Source organism: Eurytemora carolleeae, unplaced genomic scaffold (genome assembly GCF_000591075.1).
Source record: "Eurytemora carolleeae unplaced genomic scaffold, Eaff_2.0 scaffold50, whole genome shotgun sequence".
Classification (NCBI taxonomy): domain Eukaryota; kingdom Metazoa; phylum Arthropoda; class Copepoda; order Calanoida; family Temoridae; genus Eurytemora; species Eurytemora carolleeae.
In genome coordinates, this window is record NW_019396217.1 from 352,155 (window position 1) to 377,423 (window position 25,269).

A 25,269-nucleotide genomic window follows, 5' to 3' on the forward strand; every position below is an offset into this window, starting at 1 on the left:
ACCTTCTCCTTCTTACAGGATCAGTCATAAACATGAAGAATATTTTGTAGTTAGTGTAGTTGAGCTATAAGCATTCATATTATCAACCGTCTCCTTCTTACAGGATCAGTCATAAACATGAAGAATATCTTGCAGTTAGTGTAGTTGAACTATAGGCATTCATATTATCAACCTTTTCCTTCTTACAGGATTGATATTTTAAACTTTATTATTTATTATTATTTTGTCTAATAATATTCATAATTTGAAATATCTAAGGTCTACGACATTGGAATAGTAAAGTTAAGAGGAAAAAAGTCAGAGTTTGGGACAAGGACTTAATTCCTTTATGCTAAAGGATTTAGTAAAGAAAGGAACAAGTTCATAGTTTTGTGGAACATAAAATACAAGAAAAGGCTGAATACATCCCGGTCGTATATTAAGTCTCTTTTTTTGTTGGTAACCCTGTATATAATCTTGTTCCTCATTCCCAAAAATCCCAAACATCTTGGACTGTTTTTTCTTTCCCTTTTCCCTCCCGTTTCCACTTTTAATTACTCTTAATCCTGTTATTTCTTTCTTTTAATAACAAACATCTCTCATATCCTTTGAATCCTTTTTAAATCTATTTCTTTGCTTTATCCTCATAATAACCTTTTTCTTTATTTTCATTTCCTTTCTCATTTCCTTCACATCAATTTTTCATTACATCTAATTGTTAACATTTACTCTTCTTAACTTATATTTTTTTTCTTTTTTTGTAACCTATACAGGGTTACTTACCCATGCAAAGGACTTCAACGCCAAACGAAGACGACTATACGAATTATCTTAAATTTTGCTTTAAACTATTCAAGAATAATAATCAGAACCTTGTTTTTATCTATTTTATGGGATTCTTCAAAAATTCTCAAATTTCTCTTCGGGTTTTGGTTTTCATTTTCAAAAATACCCCCCACCCCATCCCACCCCACCCCATACATTTCAAATCATGCTTTTTAATGATTTCCATTTTTAACCTAATATTATTTGACAGGGAGGGTGCTTCATATATGCACAGTTTGTACAGACAGGAAGGATATCAAGTTTACCCTACAACGGATCTGGTTTCAAAACAAAATACAAAATTCAACCCCTTTCAAAACAAAAAAAATGTTCACCTATATGAGGGGCTAAAACGTATAGAATGATGGGAGAGAAGGGTTTAAAACATCAAATATTTTGCCTTAGACACGTTATGAATGTTTGTGAGATGATTAAATGAGATAAGATATATTTATTAAATAATATTGTTAAATATTTTTATATATATATCTATATAAACTATATAATATTGTTAAATACATCTATATATTCTATAGATATATATAGATGTATTTATATTGTTAAATATTTTTATATATATATCTATATAAACTATATAATATTGTTAAATACATCTATATATATCTATAGAATATATAAAATATTTTATTTCCATCCGATAAGCACGTATTGTAATCTATAAATATAACAGAGTGAAAACATATTCGTGTGGTATTAAATAAAAATGTTATTACTCATCCTCCCTCCTCCCTTGCACACATTAAACATTTGATTGTTCACTCCCTAAATAAAAATGACCCTGTTTAAATCTCCTTCTCTGACCGCCCCCATCCCCTTCTATAATCTCCCGGTGAAAAAGTTCCAGGTTTCCTGGTTTACAGGTTTACCTGCTTAAAGCATATGCAAACATGTTATTTAACAACTAATATCTTCTATATATGTATATATATATACTCTGCTTGTCTGTTTGTATCCGATAAACGTCAAAACGGCTAAACTGATCGGGCCAATAGAATTTTCAAAAATGTTTCTCTAAGAAAATTCGATTTTCATAAAATTTTTGAAAATTTGAAAATTCACGAAAATTTGTTATGAAATCCGCAAACAATTTTTTGTTTTGTTTTACATTGTACAGGGAACATGTTAAAAATTGAAATAGAAAATGGGCACGAAGCGCCCGAGTAATGATAAAAACAACAATTTTTAATTCACTTGAAGCATGTTAAGTTAACAATGATTTTTATAAATAATCTTTTATATAATATTTTGGGAAGTAAGTTTATCTTCAAAATAAATTATTATTTATCTTTCCAGAAGGAGTTTCTTTAACCTTATTGTCTTAATAAAGTAGGAATTTTAAGAAAATCAATATTTCCTGCTTTTACCTCCTATTAATATAAATATACCAATGATGTGTAGATTATTTGAATAATATTATTATTAGATAATTATCACAAGTATTGTCAACTGTAAACTATCACCGTTCACTAGTAAAACATAAACAATGTATGGTTTGGTAAATATAACTGTAGAGCCATACTCCTCCTTTCCTCACAGCGGTCGGAGCCGTACTGAAGATTTTACCTGAGTTGACTTACCGTGAGAATTTCAGGGGTAGATATGAACAAAATCAGGGGTAAATAAAAACATAATTAGGGGTAAATAGGACCATAATCAGGTGTAAATAGGAACATAATCAGGGGTAAATAGGACCATAATCAGGGGTAAATAAAAACATAATCAGGGAAAACTAGGAAGATATTCAGGGATACATAGGAACATAATCAGGGGTAAATAGGAACATGTTCAGGGGTAAATATCTGAAAATGTTATATCTAGATCTGAAATTTATATCTAGATCTGAAAATATAGGACTCAAGCTTAGACTCTATACTCAACCAGGACCGACTCTAAATGCCACACAGCTATGCTAAATGCTAAATCAACTAGCAAAGATCTGCGCTTGTATGTTTCAACAAGAAGAAAAGCTTCGTTTCAAGCTTACTATGCTTCTGATAACGTAATCAACTAACTTTATTTAATAGCTTAGGTTTCAAAGTTAACAGGAATTGACGCAATTCAATTCCTACAATGTTATTGTAATGTACTACTGCAAGTTTACAGAATATCATGTTTACACGCTTTTTACTACATATCTAGATCTAAGACGGTAGTCATGGAATTCCTCCCAACAGGATTCCTCCCATGGGACTCCTCCCAACAGGATTCCTCCCAAACGGGATTCCTCCCATGGGATTCCTCCCACACAGGATTCCTCCCACACGGGATTCCTCCCAAGGGATTCCTCCCACGCAGGATTCCTCCCACACAGAATTCCTCCCACACAGAATTCCTCCCATATGGGATTCCTCCCACACAGGATTCCTCCCACATGGGATTCCTCCCACACAGGATTCCTCCCACACAGGATTCCTCCCACACAGGATTCCTCCCACATGGAATTCCTCCCACACAGGATTCCTCCCACACAGGATTCCTCCCACACAGGATTCCTCCCACATGGAATTCCTCGCACAGTTGTTAACTAAGGATCCACATCTGATAAGATCCTTGCATTTGATTATATTATAGTGATCATATATGATTTAATACTTTGTCTGTCTGAACAAGCATGCACTACGAGGAGGTCAAGTATTTTAGCAGGCCATTTTTAATTTTTTTAGGAAAGAATATTTTAGAAGAGGAGTATTTTTAAAACATATGAAATATTGATTCAAAAGAAAATTAGTAAACTAATCTAAAATAATTTTTTTTTTGTAAATAAACAACTTGATTTTAAATAACTTATTATTTTTTTCTCATTTTTTCTATTTTTTTTATTATTTATTCATCTTATATATTTTTTAAAATTTGTTTTATTTTTTTTAAATTTATACTTCAGAATTCATGCAGAGCTGAAAATGTTAGCAACTGCTCTGAGGTAGGCCAATTTGTTTTGGCTGGCCTGATAGGTATTGGCAGCAAGTCTCTCTGATAGGACTTTACATTTTCGCCTAGCAGAAGGATTGTTTGCAGCTAGATTGTCAGCTGCTCCAATAAAGTATTAAAATATATACACTTATCTACACTGTATTCAGTGGGAGGAATTCTGTGTGGGAGGAATTCAATGGGAGGAATTCTGTGTGGGAGGAATTCCGTGTGGGAGGAATCCCGTGTGGGAGGAATCCTGTGGGAGGAATCCCATGTGGGAGGAATCTTGTGGGGGAATCCCGTGTGGGAGGAATCCCATGGGGAGGAATCCCGTTTGGGAAAAATTCCATGGGGGAGGAATCCCGTGTGGGAGGAATCCTGGTGGGAGGAATCCCATGGGAGGAATCCCGTGGGAGGAATCCCATGGGAGGAATCCCGTGGGAGGAATTCTGCATGGGAGGAATCCCGATGGAACCGAAAACTTTATATCTTGATCTGAATGTTACATCTAGATCTAAAAATTTTATATCTAGATCTGAATGTTTTGTATATTGTATAGATCTAAAATGCTATTTCTAGATCTGCAGAATGTTTTGTATAAATAAAAAATGTTGTATCTAGATCTGATGAACGTTTTGTATAGATCTAAAATTGTAATATCTGGATCTGAAAATTTTATAAATAGATCTGAATGTTATATAGATCTAAAATTGTTAAATCTAGATCTGAATGATATATATAGATCTAAAAATGTAATATCTAGATCTGAATGATATATAGATCTAAAATTGTAATTTCTAGATCTGAATGATATATATAGATCTAAAAATGTGAACTGAACAAGGTTTCAAATAATAAAATTCTCGAGGTAAAAAAAAAATTACAATATTTTGCTTGTTTATCTGTTCCCAATAAACGTCAAAACGTCAGGGTCAAATTTGTTTGTGGGATCTCACATGACCCCGGGAAGGTTTGTGAGTTCACGTGGCAGGATAAAAGTTAAAAAATATTCCCGATGAAAGATTTGTAATGTTTTTGAATCCAGAGTGTTTAATCAAAACAAGGGATAGGGTAAATCCATTTCCAATTCTTTTACCCTCTTGACGGACTAGAGGGAGAGGTGTTCGGTTTATTCTATTTGAATTCGATTCCGTTTTACGCTATATTGAACATTCTTTAAACTTACGAAGTTGGGGTTTGTACTTTTCATCCAAACCCCACTATGCCGACAAAAAAGGATACAAAAGAGAAAATAAAATGTTAGTTTAATATTAAAAACAAACAGCAATGGTTAGAAATGCCTTGGATCGATAAAATTATAAAAACAATAATCTATCTAAATAATAAAGCTCTTCGCTTAGTTGTGAACTTGAAGTCCTGCAACATAGTGTGGATAATAAGCATTTAAGGAATTTTTCATCTACTAATACCGTAAAGGAATTGAGTTTTTGCAACAAACTCTGATTTTCTAATCCCTCTATCTTTAGATAGAGGGATTTATCACTATTCTATTATCTATTAATCACTATATCTTTGGAACCAAATGTTGCAGACCTTAGATATTTCAAACTATGAGTTCTGTTAGATCAAATAATATCAGTTTGAAATATCAAAGGTTTACACCATTGGGTTTCAAAGATATAAAGATTAGAAAATCAGAGTTTGTTGCAAAGAATCAACTTCAAAGTTTTTAATATTTTGTTTTGAAATCAACCAACACTGTTTGGCTTGTTTGCGTGTTGACTTGTTTGGATCCAAATAATTTCCGTCGTAACAGTTCAGCCAATCAAGCCACGTGATTTCTATTTTTCTTAATTCATCAAAAAAAATATAAATTTTTAATGCAACTTGGTCACATGTAAAACTTTTTTAAAAATATATAATTATCACAAAAAGAGGGGTGCAAAGTTCCCTGTGAAAGCCTAGTGCTAATACAAAGAAAAAATCACATTCACTGCGCTTTACTTCATTTGATTTAGATGCATAAGCTGTAGTTAGAACTAAGAATTAAAGTATTTTTGCCAGAATCTGGTATGTCTATAAAAAATGTAATACAAAACACGGTTAGTTGATGCCAAAGCCACGATTTTTTATTATTTCAAATTTCCAATACTTTAAAGATGAAAATTCTGCTACAAGCATGATAGCAAACTGTAGGCAGTGTCTAGCTGTAGAGCAGAAAGATAAAAGAGAACATTCCTGTATGCCGAATCCATTAGCGCCTGATCCAATCAGGGTTCAGTAATGTGTTTATTGTCTATTCTGAACCAATAGAAATAGTATGGCGGTAACATCTATCTTTCTATCTATCTCATTATCCAATAAGAGATATATCCTTATCGGCGCTATCAGTAAACGGAAATATTTACTTCTACTGAAACTATAGAGAGAAGATAAAAAACTAATCGTATTATGGAACACCCTGTCTATGCATATCTTCATGAATCTGACAATATATATATATTAATCATGAAAAATGACAGCATCTCTGCTTACTACATTAAAACATTAGGAACAGATAGACAGATGGAATAAAGCATCTTATTTTCTTTATCTTTTATAATCTTCCTGGTTTCGCTGAGCAAGTTATTTTTACAATATAAAACGTTATCAAAAAGGCCCGTTTACAGTTAGAAAAATCAGGATATCTCAATTTTGCACAGGCAGTAAAGTTTAACTTGAAATTACGTTTACAGTCCTTTAAACCTGCGTTATGTATTCTAACGAAGCAAACAATGTGAACACTCCCTTTAAAATATATTTAATAATGTTGTTTATCTGAACTTGAAATTGGTTTCCAGTTCAACTAATTCTTTACGTAGAATTATGCGTACAGAGACATAAAACAATTATTAGGTTTCCAGAAACAAAGCGACAATATATTGCGTCTGTAAACTCTGAATACGCAAATGTTGCGGTCCCTGGAATACAAACAAAAGGCGTGAAGGCATGAATGCGTACGTGAGTAAATGCCCTGTTAGTGTAGAAAACAATCTTATCTTATTTATGTGTTTGCGTTTGTACGATAAAGGTAGTTTCATGATTACAATTGCATATCGCTTATAAACCATCCGCAAAGAAAATATATTTGGCAATGAAAAAGTAATTGCACCTGTTCAGAAATTGTATTCAACAAATTTGTTTGAAATTGACATTCTTAAAAGTAATATACTGCACACCTAAAACTTATTACAATAAAATGCATCCTGTCTGTAACGTAATATTTTCGAAAACCTGTCAGAGAGAATATTTGAATACATAGCCCAACAAAGAAGTAAAAAATAGCAAAGACGAAAAATCTACGAAAATGGGTGTCAAAGTCAGGACTCATGGAACATTTAACCAGGACCTTTAGTTTATCGTGCATGGATGCTTTTCTGGCGCAAAATTATTACAAAAAGTATTTAAAATGTGAAGCATTGTGAATTCTCACTAAAACAATTTACGACGATTTGGAAACTGGCTACCTTTTAAAATGTTTCCTTATGGAAATTTTAAACAATTTAAATTTAATTTAAATTTAATTTAAGTAAAGTTCGATTCTCTTTTAACATTTTTAGATCTAGATATAACATTTCAGATCTAGATATAACATTTCAGATCTAGATATAACATTTCAGATCTAGATATAATATTTGCAGATCTAGATATAACATTTCAGATCTAGATATAACATTTTCAGATCTAGACCTAATATTTGCAGATCTAGATATAAAATTTTCAGATCCAGATATAATATTTGCAGATCTAGATATAACATTTCAGATCTAGATATAACATTTTCAGATCTAGATATAACATTCTAGATATAACATTTTCAGATCTAGATATAACATTTTCAGATCTAGATATAACATTTTCAAATCTAGATATAACATTTTCAGATCTAGATATAACATTTCAGATCTAGATATAACATTTTCAGATCTAGATATAACATTTTCAGATCCAGATTTAACATTTTCTGATCTAGATATAACATTTTCAGATCTAGATATAACATTTTCAGATCTAGATATAACATTTTCAGATCTAGATATAACATTTTAGATCTAGATATAACATTTTCAGATATTGATATAACATTTTCACAGATCTAGATATAACATTTTCAGATCTAGATATAACATTTTCAGATCTAGATATAACATTTTCAGATCTAGATATAACATTTTCAGATCTAGAGCTATAAAGATACGTACAAAGCATAGAATATGTGGCAGAAAAGAAACAATTTTCTAAGAAACAGAAAACGTTTAGTTAGTACTTCTCTTCGACAGAAAACGTTTAGTTAGTACTTCTTTTCGACAGAAAACGTTTATTTAGTACTTCTCTTCGACAGAAAACGTTTAGTTAGTACTTCTCTTCGACAGAAAACGTTTAGTTAGTACTTCTCCTCGAACAGAAAACAATTAGTTAGTACTTCTCTTCGAACAGAAAACTTTTAGTTAGTACTTTTCTTCGAACAGAAAACAATTAGTTAGTACTTCTCTTCGAACAGAAAACGTTCAGTTAGTACTTCTCTTCGAACAGAAAACATTCAGTTAGTACTTTTCTTCGAACAGAACATTTCAGTTAGTACGTCTCTTCAAACAGAAAACGTTTAGTTAGTACTTCTCTTCGAACAGAAAACGTTCAGTTAGTACTTCTTTTCTAACAGAAAACGTTTAGTGAGTACTTCTCTCGAGCAGAAAACGTTCAGTGAGTACTTCTCTTCGAGCAAAACAATTTTAGTTAGTACTTCTATTCGAACAAAAAAACGTTTAGTTAGTACTTCTCTTCGAACAAAAAACGTTTAGTTAGTACTACTCTAAGAACAGAAAACGTTTAGTTAGTTCTACTCTTCGAACAGAAAACGTTTATTTAGTACTTAAGTACTTCTCTTCAAACATCATGACTTTTCTAGGTTAATGGTAGAGTAGAGTGGGAAATGTGTGAAGATTACACCGTGTATAGTGTATATACCTTGAGCTAGGATTGCTCCAGGGAGATCACAAATCCTAGTTTGGAGCGAATCCAAATCTTGTGACGGGTTCCAGGTTTTCAGGGTTTTTTGCTTCATTTACAGACAACAGGTAGGATCACGGTACACTAACCAGACCTAGACAACAGGTAGGATCACGGTAAACTAACCAAACCTGGACAACAGGTAGGATCACGCTAAACTAACCAGACCTAGACTTCAGGTAGGATAACGCTAAACTAACCAGACCTAGACAAAAGGTAGGATCACGGTAAACTAACCAGACCTAGACAACAGGTAGGATCACGGTAAGCTAACCATACCTAGACAACAGGTAGGATCACGTTAAACTAACCAGACCTAGACAACAGGTAGGATCACGCTAAACTAACCAGACCTAGACAAAAGGTAGGATCACGGTAAGCTAACCATACCTAGACAACAGGTAGGATCACGCTAAACTAACCAGTCCTTTATATGTTTGTCGAATTTGTTCTTTCACCCTTATTGTTTCTCTTTTGTTGTCGAAAAGTTTGACTTTAAATGAAACAAATTGTTCAAAAACGAAAAAAAAATTCAAAAAATCAAATTTAATTTAATTTAATTGGTGAAAATAAGTTCGAAGCTAAAGATAGATAATTTTTGTTGCCATTTTCTTACATTTACAAAGAAAAGAGAAGCTAATGCACAGGTCAGGGGGGTGCGAAGCGCCTTGGCTGCCTCGCTAAAATATACAGACCTGGTATTCATGTTATAGATAAATGAATGCAACTGTATAATATGTATTGACTAAATTGACATGTGTCTAGAGACAGTATAATCAAACTAACTGATGATCATAACAGAACATGGACCCGAGGAAGAGCTTTTGAATTGATCGATGAATTATTTATTCAAAAATGGATGAATTTTAACTCACATATTGATCAAGAATACAAATACTTTGTAGATAAAAAAGATACAATAATTTAAATCTGGATGGTAATAAACTAAATAAAGGATGAAGGATGAAGGATGAATTAGACTGGAAGAAGATGGAACACATCAATCTCTACATAATAAGCAGGACATTTTTGCAAGAAGCAGTTGTGCATTTTTTATCAATTTGAATCAACCAATCAATCAAACCTTTATCTACCAAATACACTACAAAACAATCGACCAACTTGCAAATTGTCTGTTCAAATTTAACGCTTTCTTGATATTTATAGATTGTCTGCGAAGATAGTTTACGACGAGAGCAAAGGGATAAAATTTAAAAAATTCAGTATTGTCGACTTAGCTTCAAGATACCCTCTAATTATTTATTTATTTGCCTGATTCACTGCGATACATTTTAACCAACCATTGCCTGAGTAAAAATAACAAAACGTTGGTAATTTTTTATGTTAACGTATGTTAACGTTCCGTTTTAATTAGGACTAATGTTCTTAAAATTAAAATTACGTCATCAGTCATTTTAGAGGATTTTTAGCGGTTGTAAGTCTTAAATATTTATAACTGATAAAACTAATTTGAGAAAGTTTAATGTCGTCTTCGGGATCATGACAGTTCTACAATTTATTGATCAATCTTTAGAAAGCTCTGCAACATTTTGAATTTGCTTGTATGAGTCAGTCAGTATAGTACATAAATAGTTTATTAATTTTGTTTAGAATTAGGCATTCAGGACACTCCTTGCCCCTCAAACCTTAAGAATTTAATTTTCCTTACACATTAACTCTTAACTGAAATTTAAATTAGCAAGACAAATTTAAAGTCGTCTTTGATCCTTAAAATAATTTGCTAATCTTATTAGTAAACCTAATTATAGAAGTAATATTCTAGAGTTAATAATCTCCATAGATAAAGAAAGATTGCGCATAAGACGACATTTTTCATCTTAAAAGATATAAATGTACAGAGATGTTTTAAAGATATTCCTGTTATATAGATTACCTAGGTCGGTTGTGAACATTGGCTTTTCTTATGTCATTGAGTACTTTTGGTGTACATGAGTTCTGTAGAGAGAAATTTAAGTTAGTTTAGTCCTTCTCATGTCCTTCTTCAGTTCTCGTCAATATGATATATTGCTCAGTGAAATACTGTACAATTCTTGGTGATTTCGCGTACATAAGCTATCTATGTTTATTTATCTATGATAATCACCAAATAGTAAATACCCTTTAGTCTTGGCATTTTCTAAATGTGGTCTGCCTTTTATGTGCGTTTAATACTATCGGAGATATAGAGAATTTGGTTCTGATTTTGACAATTTTGGATTTAATTAATAAAATATTGAAATATTAACAGCACAAAAAAAGGCAGTCAATTATCATTTTGGAAATTCCTGGACTATAGGAGAATTTTGTGATAATTGTTTCAAGAATCATACAAGTTAAAGTTAGTTGACGACTAAATGTCTGAAATAAATTCAAAGTACAAAGACGACTTTCAAGTCGTCTTGCCACTGTCATGTTTCGTGGGACACCCTGTTGTTGGATACGAAAAACATATCGTGATGTACACAATCCACCCCCTATAAATTTCGCTTTAGAGTGGTTCGTTATATAAATCTGCGGGTATTATATTAGATTAATTTTAACTCTTTTCTTTTCTTCTTTCTCTCTGTTTTTCAAGGTCTCATGGTATCATGGTCTCAAAACTTTTTAGTAATTTGACATTGACAAGCAAATAGACTTCCAACCCATTTAAAGGAGACATAGACAGATACAGGGTGTCCCAAGAAACATGACAAGTAGTAAATAATTTTGAATGTCGTCTTCCATACACTGTATTTACTATTTGATATTAAAGGCTGTTTGCAGTTTATTTCGTTTAAAAATCTTTTGCTCAAATATATTTTACTTTGAAATTAATTTACTATAATATGACTCCTATATAATATTTTTATTATTGTCTTTGGTATTAAACAACTTAACAAATTATGGAAGAAGACATTCTAAACTATTTACCAACTGTCATGTTTCGTGGGACACCCTGAAGTTTAGATAAACTATAAAATATAAATAAAAGATAATATATTATGTATTTCTTTCAAAAATCATTAATTTCTTGTTGAAAAGTTGAAAAGAAAAAGGACCAGGAACAAAATTGATAAATAGCGAGAAGTAGTTGAACTTCGTAGACAAATTTGAACTACTAATTTTCAGAGGCGGTGAAAGTTAACTGAGGAGAAATGGTTAAGCTATGTCTACTCGGTTTTCAGCAAATACATCCGGTCTCACTTTTCCTGAAGAGGATATTATAAAGATTGGAAATTTGCAATAAATCATCAGTGCATTCTTTTCTCAAATTTTTCAGTCGTTTTTTCTAGATATAAATTATACATGTATATTAATCAAAATTTCAGAATGTTTCTGAGCTCCTGTGAGACTGAAAAGTTGGTTCAGAACATCAAAACAATGGAAATAGGTAAATATATCTTAAAAGAATATGTTAAAAGAATATCTTAAGAATATCTTAAAAGAATATGTTAAAAGAATATCTTAGAAGAATATCTTAAAAGAATATGTTAAAAGAATATCTTAAAGAATATCTTAAAAGAATATATTAAAAGAATGTCCTAAAAGAATGTCCTAAAAGAATGTCTTAATATCTTAAAAGAATATCTTAAAAGAATATCTTAAAAGAATATCTTAAAAGAATATCTTAAAAGAATATCTTAAAAGAATATCTTAAAAGAATATCTTAAAAGTATATCTTAAAAGAATATCTTAAAAGAATATCTTAAAAGAATATCTTAAAAATATATCTTAAAAGAATATCTGAAAAGCATATCTTAAAAGAATATCTTAAAAGCATAATCTTAAAAGAATATCTTAAAAGAATATCCTAAAAGAATATCTTAAAAGAATATCTTAATCGCATATCTTAAAAGAATATCTTGAAAGAATATCTTAAAAGAATGTTTGAAAAGAATGTCTTAAAAGAATGTCTTAAAAGAATATCTAAAAGAATATCTTAAAAGAATATCTTAAAAGAATATGTTAAAAGAATGTCTGAAAAGAATGTCTTCAAAGAATGTCTTAAAAGAATGTCTTAAAAGAATATCTTAAAAGAATTTCTTAAAAGAATAACAAAATAGATTTGAACGAGTTTTGAATATTTTCTAACCAAAAAAACAGCACATTTCAGAATATCGTTTTTTACTGTGGACCTCAAAACTACGTTATAAGAAGTTTTAACAAATCAACGCTACAGCTGATTTTATTTGAAGAGGATGCAGGAAGGGAAGGATGGTTGGAACAAGCAGAAATCCTCGAAAAATTAGGAGTAGCAGCAGCTTTGGAGGCAAGTCAAGGCGGAGAGGAGCAGGTAGAGTAGCAGCAGCTTCTGAGGCCGTTCAAAGTGTAGAAGAGCAGGTATAAGACCAATTTTATTGGAGCCTGAACAAAGTGGAAAAGACCAGGTAGAATGGAGCAGATTTGGAGGCCAGTCATGGTGGAGAAGAGCAGAAAGAGTAGCAGCAGCTTAGGAGGTCGGTCAAGGTGGAAAAGAGCAGGTAGAGTATAAGAAGCAGTAATGGAGACCGGTCAAGGAGGAAAATAGTAGGTTAGAGTTGTAGCAGTATTTGAGGCAGGTCAAGGTTGAAATGAGCAAGTAGAGTAGCAGCAGTATTGGAGGCTGGTCAAGGTGGAAAAGAGCAGGTTAGAGTTGTAGCAGTATTGGAGGCAGGTCACGGTGGAAAAGAGCAGGTTAGAGTGGTAGCAGTATTGGAGGCAGGTCACGGTGGAAAAGAGCAGGTAAAGTAGCAGCAGTATTGGAGACCGGTCAAGGAGGAAAAGAGCCAGGTAAAGTAGCAGCAGTATTGGAGGCTGGTCAAGGTGGAAAAGAGCAGGTTAGAGTTGTAGCAGTATTGGAGGCAGGTCAAAGTGGAAAAGAATAGTAGGTTAGAGTTGTAGCAGTATTGGAGGCAGGTCAAGGAGGAAAAGAGCAAGGTAAAGTAGCAACAGTATTGGAGGCTGATCAAGGAGGAAAAGAGCAGGTTAGAGTTGTATCAGTATTGGAGGCAGATCAAGGTGGAAAAGAACTGTTTAGAGTTGTAGCAGTATTGGAGGACGACACAGTGATGGAGATGAGGTAGAGAATTAGCTTTGGAGGATGGTCAGAAGGGGTGGGGAAAGTACAGCTGGTGTCCCAGGAAACATGATATTATTGCAATAAAGTTGATTTCAAAGCAAAATATAATTGAGTTAAAAATTTTTTAGCACAATAAACGCAACAAGTCATTAATATATAATGCTTGATATGGAAGAAGACATTCAAAACTATTAACCATACTGTCATGTTTCGTGGGACACCTTGTAGGTGAAGCAACATGATTGTACAGATTGAAAAGTAAAAGAAACGAAATTAAAGAAGTTACACAACGTATATCCATAGGATATGTTAGAAATGAAAGATCTATAAAAAAGCGATTTGGTCTTCTGAATTGAGAGTAATCTTTTCATATTGCTTGTAAGTGATATGACACAGAATCAAAATCCTTAGCAATTGATATGATTGAATTGTTCTTAAAGTCGTCTTTGTCGTTTCACCCTGTGAGGTTAACCCTTAGATAGATAATATGTAGGTTAGCCGGCAGCTGGTTGATGAAGGGCGTATCCAGTATCTAGTTCAACAGCTAGTTCTTTTAGAGACATGGAGAATAGAAATTCTTCCTGCAATACTCAAATCTAAAAATATACAGGTCTTATTATTTATTATTGATTATTGTACAACCTTATTGAATGATTACATGTTAAAATGAATAAAATTATATTTTAGACTTCGTTTCCAATCTACTCAGCACTGTTCCATGAAGCTAGTTGTTTAACACTGCTAGAAGCAGCATTATTTCATAGGTTAGAATCATTTTGTATTATCATTATTCAAATTCCACCAAATTGGGAAAAACTATAAAATAGCAGCTCAGACAAAGGTTTCAAGAGTACCACTTTATATCTTTTTGATGGAGGGAGGAGCACTCTGTTATGCCTTTAAAGGGGCAGACCGGCCATGTAAGGTAGTTGAACTGAGTATGCAGTGATGTAGACAAATTCTTTAGGATTCATTTGAGACATATAAAACTTTTTAAAGATCTGTAAATCCTGATTTTGAGCACAAAGTCGACGTACAAAATCGTACTTTTGGTGGATAAGTTTTCAGAATCGGTTTTTTAATTATTAAATAACGATGACAAAAGATAAAGTAAAAATTATATAGTAATCTAATTAGATGGTTAGGAACATATTTCTCAAAAGATATTTGTCAATAAATAAATGCTAGAATCAATTATTTCGTTTTCATTATTATATTGAATTTTTTATCTTCTTTGAATTTCTTTAAATTCCTAAAATGCCGTTTTTTCAATAATAATTCCAGAAAATCTTTGTGAATAATGAGATACCAAAATAATGAGAAAATACAAACTAATAATTGAACAAGATTACTTATTTTCGATGATAAGATTAATTTTTATTTTCTCAACCTGTTACTAAACAACTAATTAGTTTACTATAGAATTTTGTTTACATTTTTTGTCGTCGTTATTTAATAAAAAAAAAATCTGAAAAAGCATCCACCCAAAAGTACGATTTTGAACGTCAACTTTGCGCTCAAACTTAGGATTTACAGATCTTTAAAAAGTTTAAATGTCTCAAATGAATCCACAACACTGCATATTCAGTTTAACTACCTTACATAACCGGTGTGTCCCTTTAAAGATTTAAAACCGTTTCAAAATTTAAAAAAATCCAAATTTTTATTTTATTATTTAAACTTTTTAGATGATATTTAATGCTGAGACTAACGAAATTAACTAAATTGTATTAAACGTTCTTAATGACTAATGCATGTTGTTTACAAGGGATGCAGTTGAATCTTTGGATGATACAGGGACTGATTTGTTAGACTATTGTGTCAGGTAATCAAAATAAAACAAAATAAGAACAAAATAAAAACAAAGTAAAGACAAAAAACTTNTTCAAACCTGATGGTGTAAACCTTTGATATTTCCAACTGTGACTGTTGGATCAAGCTAAATTCCACGTATCAAAGATCTACAACATCAGGTCTATGGATAATTAGAAAAAAATCATTTTTGCAACATGATAAACAAAATGATTAAATCTGGTCCAAGCTAGGAGTAAAGAATCATTTATCATTTAATAAACTGATTCATTGATCACGTAATAATTTGAATCACAAAATCGTATCATCTATCAATAAACAATGATCATAATATCAATAGGCAGAATCTAGTCTTTAAAAAAGGGTTCAGTTTTAGAAATCTAGATTTTGAAACTTGAGAAAAAATATCATTCCCACTCTTCTTGTACTATACGACGAATGTCAGACAAAAATATCTATTTGTTCACATCCTAAAAAAATGTTTTCGTCAGAACTAAAAACAGTTTTAGTTTTCAAAATACAAACCATCCACACTAAATAATATAATAATAATGTTTTTCGACATTTTAAATTTACCTACAATGATTTTTTTTACAATTGTTTTGAGGACTAAAAGGTCTGCGACCGTTATGCTTCTTCTGGTCGTATAAAAAAAGTGTTTACTTATTTTTATTTAGATGTGTCACTCATCTAGCTTCCCTTAATATTCATTGTACGCCGGAGGAGGATAATGATGACCATGATCCTAAACCTAAACCAAACCCTGATCCTAAATCTGATGAGGGTGAGCTGGATGTATACAACGAGGTTCTCCAGCATATCCGAGATACAAGAATATCACTGGGGATGAGATCTCTATCTGTTCTCAGGTAAACATTTTTCAATCCTTTAAAATTTCTATTTTTCTCCTCCAAGAAAAAATTTTTTTCCACAAAATGGGGATATATAAAGATTTTAAATATTTAAACATTTATTTAGGCTATTAAATTATATTTTAAGGTATTTAACTGACAACATGGAGGTTGTTACTTTGGGAGTTCTTGCAAGACTAGTGACAACTCATGATGTCCCAGGTATATATGTTAGATACTGGATACAGGATAGATGGATAATCCTGCAAACTAGATACTGGATACAGGATAGATGGATAATCATACAAACTAGATACTGGATACGGGATAGATGGATAATCCTACAAACTAGATACTGGATACAGGATAGATGGATAATCCTAAAATCTAGATACTGGATACAGGATAGATGTATAATCCTACAAACTAGATACTGGATACAGGATAGATGGATAATCATACAAACTAGATACTGGATACAGGATAGATGGATAATCCTACAAAAAGACGTCAGACTGCAGTATTTTCTCGAAACCAAGTTCAGAAGGAGTTTTCTGAAATTATGTGTAAATGTCAATTTGTCTATTTCTTTGGATGTCCGATCATAACTCATGAACCTTTGACCGATTTGCCTTATATTTTGACTGGGGAACCACAAGTATTTTCTTAGTGTGGTTTAAAAAATTCTAGATTGAGTAAGTTGACTTTAACTTAAATTTCTCATGATCTTAGTCTTTTGGCTTTGAGAGATACAATAGTTACACACATATAAGGAGCGATAACAAAAATCGATTCAGTATTTTCACGTTTAAGATGAGATACTAAATCAAGAATTTTTAGTTCATAATCAGTGTAACTATGTTTACTTCATAACCGCAATGTTTTCAGGAAACTATTTCAAGAATCATGAAAAATAAAAAACATTGTTCAATCTACATGGTTGTTTCATTTCGTTAGGAGATAGATAAAGATCCACCAACATAAAAATTACCCAAACTTTACATTTGCGAATCTATTTCAAAATAATAGATAATCCTACAAAAAGACGTCAGAGTGCAGTCTTCTCTTATAAATACTATGAAGACCAGAGGCCGTTCTTTCCATAAACTACATTGGTCGACAACTTGACGTCTCCTATTTTGGTCGTGAAATTTACGGAGAAATATCTATCTATCAGATAAGAATTTAGCATTAGACACCTAGCGGTCAACATATCGTCCCCAAAAGTACGTGAATTACACGACGACTTTCTATGGAGAGAACGGGCTCTGGATAATAAAATTAATCGCAAATTAATCGTACTCAATTATGATTTTTTCGTTCAGGACTTCTTGCCCAAACTATTGAGGACCAACCATGGATTAAAGATAATCAAGTCTGGAGAGAGGGCCAATGGACAAATCAAAAGGAGGAAGGTCGGAAATACACACAAGAGTAAATTAAATTATGTGTTTGATACGAGATGTTTTTCTAAATTCACAGATTTCAATTGCAGTTTGTTCTTTCAAGATAGGAAAACAAGGATATCTTCCACACTGTTACTCAGATAAAGGTTTAATGAGCACTGCTGTGAATCAAGACTATAGCTGTGTCTGTAATGGAGAGTCAATTACGACCAGTTTTATTTGCAGATATTTCTATCAAGATTTGTCTCTATAATATTCTCTCAACTAGGGAATATGCTTTAACTATAAACCAGTTTTATTAGCAGATGTTCTACTTGAGAAGATGGAAGCATAATCTTGGATTTGTCTCTATAATATTCTCTCAACTAGATAATATGCTTTAACTATAAACTGGTTTTATTAGCAGATGTACTGCTTGAGAAGATGGAAGCACAATCTTGGATTTGTCTCTATAATATTCTCTCAACTAGATAATATGCTTTAACTATAAACCAGTTTTATTTGCAGATGTACTGCTTGAGAAGATGGAAGCACAATCTTGGATTTGTCTATATAATATTCTCTCAACTAGATAATATGCTTTAACTATAAACCAGTTTTATTAGCAGATGTACTGCTTGAGAAGATGGAAGTACAATCTTGGAGTTGTCTATATAATATTCTCTCAACTAGATAATATGCTTTAACTATAAACTGGTTTTATTAGCAGATGTTCTACTTGAGAAGATGGAAGCACAATCTTGGAGTTGTCTATATAATATTCTCTCAACTAGATAATATGCTTTAACTATAAACCAGTTTTATTTGCAGATGTTCTGCTTGAGAAGATGAAAGCACAATCTTGGAGTTGTCTCTATAATATTCTCTCAACTAAGGAATATGCTTTAACTATAACCCGGTTTTATTAGCAGATGTACTGCTTGAGAAGATGAAAGCACAATCTTGGAGTTGTCTCTATAATATTCTCTCAACTAGATAATATGCATTAACTATAAACTGTTTTATTAGCAGATGTACTGCTTGAGAAGATGGAAGCACAATCTTGGATTTGTCTATATAATATTCTCTCAACTAGATAATATGCTTTAACTATAAACCAGTTTTATTAGCAGATGTACTGCTTGAGAAGATGGAAGCACAATCTTGGATTTGTCTCTATAATATTCTCTCAACTAGGGAGGAAGATAAATGCTTTGAAAGAAATTGTTAATTTTTCATAATATCTACTTAATTACATACAATGAAATTCCTGGAACTTTGAACCTGCGTTTATTTAATTAAAAACATTGCTCCTGTGTAGAGAGGTAATGGAAAAATATCAGCTGAATAATTTTAGGGTTGGAGTTCTCACCAAGTTACAGTCAAGGTAAATAAATTAATTCAATTTTAATTTTATAGTATTCAATCAATTCAATTGTTCAATCGATTAATATGGCTAATCAATTAATTCAATCAACTCAATTAATTGATTTAATGAAGCTAATCTACCAATTCAACCAACAATGAATGTAATCAACCAATTTAGTCAATTCGATCAATCAATTTATTCAATAAATTTTAATCAAACAATTGATTCAATCAATTTTAATCAATCAATGTAAACAATCGATTTAATAAATCAATAAGATCATTAAATTAATTAAATCAATCAATCAACTTATCAATACATCAATTAGTTCAACAATTAATTTATCAAATTTTCCATATTTTGATCTTTACAGCTTACAAGACAGCAGTTGAATATGTAAATTATAATATGTTCACGCCCTAATTCTAAATAAACTATTTGATTGGATACACTGTTTAGATTACAGGATTATGTGCTAGATCAGCTACCAGTGTTGACCCACCTACAACGATGGCTGGCTGAGCTGAATATATCTCCACCACCCCCAGCAAAACCGGTTTTATTAATTGAGGTTATCCCTAAGGTGACAATCAGATTTGTTCAAAGTAAATTTTTCAAAAATTCCTTATTTGGTATAGGATGAGATTGAGCAATAAGTATAAGATATAAGTGTGTAAGGTTTCAGGTTATTAACAAATGTTCTGAAACGTTTTTGTTTTTAAGCACGGAGAGTTTTACGAATAAAATTGGAATCCAAAGCACATTAAAGAACCCAAAGGAATTGGAAAAACATCGATCTTTACAAATAAAGAATTGTATGATTTGTTATTATTTAGTTGAAAGAGGGGTTATTTGAAAAGTACAGGGGTGATTGGGAGAAGATTGCCTGCATTCAGAAGAGTAGATTTATAAACAGAGAAGAGGAAATTATGAAAAAACATGCACTCAGGTACTAAGAAAGATTTAGGGTATCTTAAAGGCTTGACTTTTATTGATGAAATACTATTTAAAGAATTTGTTTTCGGACAAAAAGAACGATATCTCATTAAATAGATAGTTGTTTGAAATTATGTCTGTTCCATAGTTCCTTGAAAGCATTTCTCTACAAAATAGGAAAAAAGGCATATTTCAGATAATTTGGTTCTTATCCTTTCTAGTACATGAGAACATACAAGCAGCACATTTATCTCATTAAAAGAGGGTGATCATTGCACATCTGCCTAAAACCGGTACGGTACTTTAATTAACCCAGAGGTTCTAGTAACAGTTAAAATGATGAAAGTTGATTAAAACTAACACAAATACGTCATGTATAGTGAAATCTGTAAATGACACTGCACGCAACTTTATATTTAGGATGGGAGATACATTTGAATTTGATGTAATGGAGCGTATACTGGAGGGACTGGAGGGGGGCAAGGAGATGTCTCCAACTTGTATTATCTGTGGCAAACAGGGCAATAACAGATGTTCAAGGTACAAGCAATTTACTGTACACTGTCCAGTACGTACTGTGCAGTACAGTGTACTGTACACTGTACAGTACTCTGTAATGTACACATACTGTACACTGCAGTTTATAAAATAATTAGGTTTTCTGTAAAAACTCATTTTCGTGTGATTCAATTTTTAAAATTTTTTTGTTGGGTTTCGTATTTTCATTTTTTTTTTACCTGGAGCCATGTCTTGTCCCACAAAACCCCAGTTGGTTCAACTGTTTTTTTGTTCATTTGGAAAATACAAAAAAAAACGACAAGACAAATATTTTTTGAGTTATTCCTTGCTGGTTTATACAAACAATATAAAAATACCTTATCTTCGAAAAGATATGAAAAGATTTAAAAACTAAATTTTTTAGAATTTTTTTAATTTTAAATTAGAAAAGATAGTTTGACAATAAAAATTATTTTCCAGGTGTAAAAAGCAAAACTATTGCAGTAGAGAATGTCAAAAAGAGCACTGGAAAACCCACAGAAAAATTTGTAAAGAAATATCATTTTAATTTCTAGTTTTTTGATATTTGAAATTTTATTTGTAATTCATGTTTTAGTTCTTTATACGTAGTTTCATCTTGTAAAAGGTTTTTGTTGTACAGTTAAAAAAACATATTTTTTCTGGTTTGATAGCAAGTTCCTTTATTTGTTTAATCTTACTTAGATTTAATATTTAACAACATTGTATGTAAACGGTAAAAGACTGTTTTTTTTATTCTGCAAAACGTTGTATGATGTTCTGTAACAATTCTGCAAGATACACAATGAAGAGACACAACTGAACTGTATTTGTATACAAGATTTTCTGTAATTGTTAAGTATATGCAATAAAAAACATAAACAAACAAATTCTGAACTCTAGCAGACGGATTATAGTTTTCCTATTAGGCATCACCATACTAAATCAAAAAATCATTTTCAAAGACGAAATCAAAATCGTCTCTGAATTCCCATGTTTATTGGGACACCTAGTATTTGAGATATATAGATCTACATTTGACTTTAACCGTAGCCTTCTTCATTCCACATTTTTATGAGTCTTACTGTATCTATGAATTTATCTAGTTATTTGACTAAAGTGCAAGATCAGGTAAAAGTCTAAATTAATACTTTTAAAGTTTCTTTTCTCACTCTACGCTAAATGTAATTTATAGGACTTCGTGCAGACTTTTCATTTCATCATGATACAGGACTTCATGCAGACTTTTCATTTCATCATGATACAGGACTTCATGCAGACTTTTCATTTCATCATGATACAGGACTTCATGCAGAATTTCATTTCATCATGATACAGGACTTCATGCAGACTGTTTTATTTTATCTTGATGATATCAAATAGAAATATTTATAGTCCAAGAAATATGATTTTGCGAAAAATATGATTCACAATTGTCTTCAAACTTCACAATTATGAAAAACATTCAACCACTCGGGAGGTTTAACCCAAATTTACGGTTTCAAGTCTATTCAATGATATTTTTAAAATTGTCAGAAAATTGGCTTTCTGAATAGAGCGTTCCATATCATATTAGATTATCTCCAAGCTTTAACGCTAAAATATGCATGTACTACTCGAAAAACCTAGCATTTTCTGCATGCGCATTTTTATATTACCTTTTTACAATTTTTCTAAGTGATTCATTCTTTTTAAATTTCCTGAGGCCGAATTTAAAGAATTTAAGCCACGGTTTATATTTAAGCCGCAGCTCAAATTTTGTTGGTTCCACTTTAATTTGTATTAAATTTTTCAAGACTTAAGCCAGCGCTCAATTGAAACCGGTTTTTGGGGATTTAAGACACTGATAAGTCCCGAAAATCGCAATTTTTAGCTATACCATCCAATATGATGCCCTGTACATGCAAAGGAATATATTCTTTACCACAAACTCTGATCCCTATTTCATTGCAATCCAATGTTGTAGCAAAATTAATTCTGTTAGATTAAACCATAGATTAATTAACAATAACAGATAACAGATATTTTAATATTTAAAGGTTTTTCGTTCACAATAACCCTGAGGCAGAAGCCCAAAGGAGTTCCGCGCAGGCAGATTGAATTACAAGACAGAGAAAGCGCATGCGTGTAACCCTTTGGGCCTCTCCCTCAGGGTTCTTGTGAACGAAAATCTTGAAAAGACGACATATAGTGTTCTATCTGTATTGTTAATTAATCTATGGATTAAATAATCTAAGTTAGAAATAATAATGGTTTACATCATCATCATCATGTTGAAAAATATATATATTGATTAGAAAATTTGAGTTTGTGGCAAAAACTCAATTCCTTTCTTTCTATACATGCATCATATTATTCGAGGATTAAAATTTGCACCAATTAGATTGCACGAAAAAAAAACTCATTAAAACTTATCAATAAATTTTTTTTTAAATCTTTCGTTTTTTCTTCTTGACACCCCCCTGCAACTTCATATTTGTCAGTCAACCATTTATGTTTCGTAACTCCCCCCTCCCCCAATTTTTTTTCTTCAAAATTTAGTTTTATTTGGCCGTTAAAAACAAGCTTTTCATTCTTAATGTTAAATGTTTGTTAAATATCTTTTCACATAAATTGAAGTTTTGCATTCTTCATGCAGAGTACAAATGAGAACACTTTGAACCCATTCGGAGTTTTACAAAGGAACTGAGTTTTTGCCACAAACTCAAATATTCTTATCCCTGTATCTTGGCAACCCTATGTCGTAGACCTTAGATATTTCAAACTATTAATTCTGTTAGATCAAATAATCTAAGTTTGAAATTTCAAAGGGTTAAACCCACTGGTTGCAGAGATATAGAAATTAGAAAATTTGAGGTTGTTGCAAAAACTCAATTCCTTTAATAAACTTCAAATGCAGGGTTACCTATTAAAGATGAGACAAAAAAGACGATTGTTCGGAATTTATTCAGTTTTTCTTTTTACATTCGAATTTCCTGGACCTAAAAATATTCCCTCCAACATTTTCTACCACTTAATCTTATATATATATATATTTAATACACATGTAATGATAAAATGTCTGCATGAAGTTTATATTTCCTTCAATATTTTGACATATTATCGATCAAAATTTCAGTTTTAAACTCGTACTCCTTCTCGTGAAACATCTTAGGTAATACAAGTGTATGTTTATAAAGGGGGGGGGGGGAGAAACCAATCGCTCTTTTAGAATTGCAGAACAAAAGTCTAAAAATAGCTATCAACCTTACATAATCAATAACAGAATGTTAGGAAAAGTTAACAGATTTTTCAGATCTATCAATTAATACGAAAGTCTTGTAGTCAATTTTTGAGAGATTTATCTATTATTTTGATACTATAGCAAAAGTGAAAACACATGCAAATTAGATTACAAGTTTTGTATTGAGTTTTAAGTTTTTTTACATTACGATTTTTAGGAAATATTTTTTATTAAATCTCAACTTTACGTTTAACATTAATTGTAAATCATGAAAATTGATTCGTAACTGATAATTTAACTCGAAGATGATTTAGAACATGTTGATTAGATGTTATCTACTGGCATGAAGATATCCTGTCATGTTTTTTAAATCAGTTTGCGCAAATTTAAGAGAAAAAAGTTTTGATTTAATGAACACTTTAAGTGCAAGTAAAAACAGGGGCGTACGACTGTACGACCCATAAAAAATACTTAATAATCTCACTTTTGTCCTTTTTCTAAAAAAGTTTCATCAACAAATCTTTAATCAATGCTGCCTTAAGTGTAAATATATATTTGATATCATTATTTATAATTATGCAATATGTATCGTCTCTATGAAAACATAGATGATGTTTAAGAAACGTTTCCATCTCTATTTTTCACCCCTCGAAGCTTACACCACAGTATAAGGATTAAGTGTCTGATGAGTCCACTTGAAATTGAAAAAATTACATAAATAATTTATTAACACTTGGAAGTGTGTTACCCACAAAGAATGAGACTTCAGAGTACCCNCCCCCCTGAATACGCTACTGCTGTGGATAAGGGCATCAGAAAAAATGTAAACTTGGGAAGTTTGGACAAATGCCCTTATGTAAGCTGCACAATTGCACAATTGATATACACTAAAACTTATGAACATTTTTCCAGATAGGATCCTCTTTCCATTTTGTGACCCCTCTCTTAAACTTAAATTCATTTATTATTATGGTAACATTGTATTATGATTTACAGATAGTTTTAGTCTCTCAGTTTTCCAGGCAGTAAATATAAAGTACACTAATTATTATTTAAAACTGACATTTTTTCCAAAATATACCTTCTCCTCCTTTCTGTCTATCTATCTATTCATCTTAAATTCAGCTCAAGATGAAATACAGGAGATCAGCAGATTCCTAGCCCTAGCATTTCATCGTCTAACATAGATTATAATTCAGTCACTCTACACTCTACACTCACATCACATCCACACTCATATCCACACTCTACACTCACAGCACATCCACACTCACATCACATCTACACTCTACACTCCACACTCTACACTCTACACTCACATAACATCCTCACTCTACATTTACATCACATCCACACTCTACACTTACACCACATCCGCACTCTACACTCATACCACA

General features: G+C 31.7%; 1 protein-coding gene across 3 annotated transcripts; it reads left to right on the forward strand.

Annotated features, from left to right (window-relative positions):
- Nucleotides 1-11,843: 11,843 nt before the first annotated feature.
- On the forward strand, nucleotides 11,844-21,533 carry LOC111698396 (zinc finger MYND domain-containing protein 10). 3 transcript variants are annotated; one of them, XM_023468720.1, is made up of 14 exons: nucleotides 11,844-12,112; nucleotides 12,918-12,991; nucleotides 14,274-14,390; nucleotides 14,468-14,544; nucleotides 15,549-15,605; nucleotides 16,270-16,461; nucleotides 16,592-16,665; nucleotides 17,769-17,858; nucleotides 18,253-18,319; nucleotides 19,150-19,215; nucleotides 19,657-19,780; nucleotides 20,034-20,146; nucleotides 20,554-20,673; nucleotides 21,112-21,533. In XM_023468720.1, the coding sequence occupies exons 1-14, from the start codon at nucleotides 12,028-12,030 to the stop codon at nucleotides 21,197-21,199; spliced, it is 1,344 nt and encodes a 447-aa protein (XP_023324488.1). In that variant the 5' UTR covers nucleotides 11,844-12,027; the 3' UTR covers nucleotides 21,200-21,533. The 3 variants fall into 3 exon arrangements, with proteins under 3 accessions (XP_023324488.1, XP_023324486.1, XP_023324487.1); XM_023468718.1 differs by having other exon boundaries at nucleotides 11,847-12,112; nucleotides 12,918-13,015; XM_023468719.1 differs by having other exon boundaries at nucleotides 11,848-12,112; nucleotides 12,918-13,015; nucleotides 18,256-18,319.
- Nucleotides 21,534-25,269: the final 3,736 nt, after the last annotated feature.